General features: G+C 44.8%; 1 protein-coding gene across 2 annotated transcripts in view; it reads right to left on the reverse strand.

The window, feature by feature from the left end:
* EIF2B1 (eukaryotic translation initiation factor 2B subunit alpha) overlaps window positions 1-1,868 on the reverse strand; it is a 14,219-nt gene that overhangs the window by 5,461 nt on the left and 6,890 nt on the right. For both annotated transcript variants that reach the window (XM_023516835.1, XM_023516836.1), the window contains exon 6: window positions 984-1,052. In XM_023516835.1, the coding sequence (XP_023372603.1) occupies window positions 984-1,052 (69 nt within the window). The remainder of the gene's footprint in view (window positions 1-983; window positions 1,053-1,868) is intronic.

Raw genomic sequence — 1,868 nt, forward strand, 5'->3', positions numbered from 1 at the left:
GTGGCTGGTGCCTTAGCCGCTTGAGCCACAGGCGCGGAGCCAGCTCACAGCATTCTTAAACCCTTGGTTTTAAGTGATCCTCCTGCCTCAGCCTCCCAAGTAGCTGGGACTACAGGTTCCTGCCACAATGCCCAGCTAGTTTTTGCATTTTTAGTAGAGATGGAGTCTCACTCTTGCTCAAGCTGGTCTCAAACTCCTGAGCTCAGGCGGTTTACCCGCCTTGTGCTAGGATTACAGGCATGAGCTACCTCGCCCAGCCAGCCTAAGTGTGTAATTGAGGCAAGAATTTCATGATACAGTACTCATCTTTACTAGTGTGGTATTGTGGAGTTTCTGTTCTACTTCAATATTAAAAACATGAAAATTTTAAAAGCTGATGAGATCTGAGGTTGGAACAAAATGTTAGGCAATCTTTTTAGTAGGGTGAAGGGCAGTTTACTTTGTAAAATGAGCAGATTTCTTTAAAATGCTTATTCTTGAACACATCCCTAATTTTACTTCATCATGTTTTCTTCCCAAGAGATTATTACTCCTGTTTTCTCTTGTGAAAAATACATTGACAATCCCGGGAACATGTGACCTTGGTTTTTAGAAGTTGCCTGGGTGAGACAAAGCATCTCAGTGTGGCACCGAGGACAGCTCAGGTCTTCAAATGAAGAGAAAGCACTGATTACTCTAAGTGCTGATCAGGGTATATTGCACCTTGGTATCTTGCTCTTAAAATGTACAAACACTTAGATCCATGAAACTAAGGATACAAACTCCTACTCTCCCCAACATCCTATCCTACAACTCTGTCTTTTGTGTGTACACTATCAAGATCTTATAATGAGCTTGCTGACTTAGTGCAGCTATTAATTAAGAGGTGGGATGCTACCCAGTGCAGTTTTATGAATGGAATTCAAACTGCCAATGTGAAAACCCCGCTGGGAGCCAACCTTGGGTGGGCAAGGAAAGGTGACTTGGGGAAGATGGGCACTTACCCAACAGCAGCATCCAGCACCACAGTGACAGGGACGTTGAGGTGGCAGAGGGCTTTGGCCATTTTCTTACTAAAGGTGATTATTTTGGAAACCTTAGAGAAAGTCTCATAGTGCTATATGGTGAGTCATTTAATTTGAAAATTTGAACAGTGATAAGTCATGTTTGCTTGAAACTTAGCTAATACCAGTAGATTAAGGGTCAAATCCTAAGACACTGGACGAAGGACACAAGAAATTGGGTTCTTTAGAAAAAACTATGTATTTTAGAAAACCATACTTGTAGGTACTCTGGGTAAGAGATAGAAAATCAGAAAAAAGAAGAAAAGTCTTTTACCTTTGGAAGAGATGGAGATATGAATTACCTATTCCATTTTTTTTTCTTTTAAGAGACAGAGTCTTACTTTATCGCCCTTGGTAGAGGGCCGAGGCCTCACACAGCTCACAGCAACCTCCAACTCCTGGGCTTAGGCAGTTCTCTTGCCTTAGCCTCCCAAGTAACTGGGAGGTGCCTGCCACAACGCCCGGCTATTTTTTTGTTGCAGTTTGGCTGGGGCTGGTTCTGAACCCACCCCCTTGGTATATGGGGCCAGCACCCTACCAGCTGAGCCACAGGCGCTGCTCTACCTATTCCTTTTTTTTTTTCTTTTGCAGTTTTTGGCTGGGGCTGGGTTTGAACCTGCCACCTCTAGCATATGGGGCTGGCGCCCCCCACCTATTCCTTTTTCTTTTTTTTTTTGAGACAGAGCCTCAAGTTGTCACCCTGGGTAGAGTGCCGAGGCATCACAGCTCACAGCAACTCCAACTCCTGGGCTCAAGCGAGTCTCCTGCCTCTGCCTCCCAAGTAGCTGGGACTACAGGCGCCCACCACAATGCCTGGCTATTTTT

Source organism: Otolemur garnettii, unplaced genomic scaffold (assembly GCF_000181295.1).
Source record: "Otolemur garnettii isolate 467f Iridium unplaced genomic scaffold, OtoGar3 scaffold00099, whole genome shotgun sequence".
In the NCBI taxonomy this organism is placed as follows: domain Eukaryota; kingdom Metazoa; phylum Chordata; class Mammalia; order Primates; family Galagidae; genus Otolemur; species Otolemur garnettii.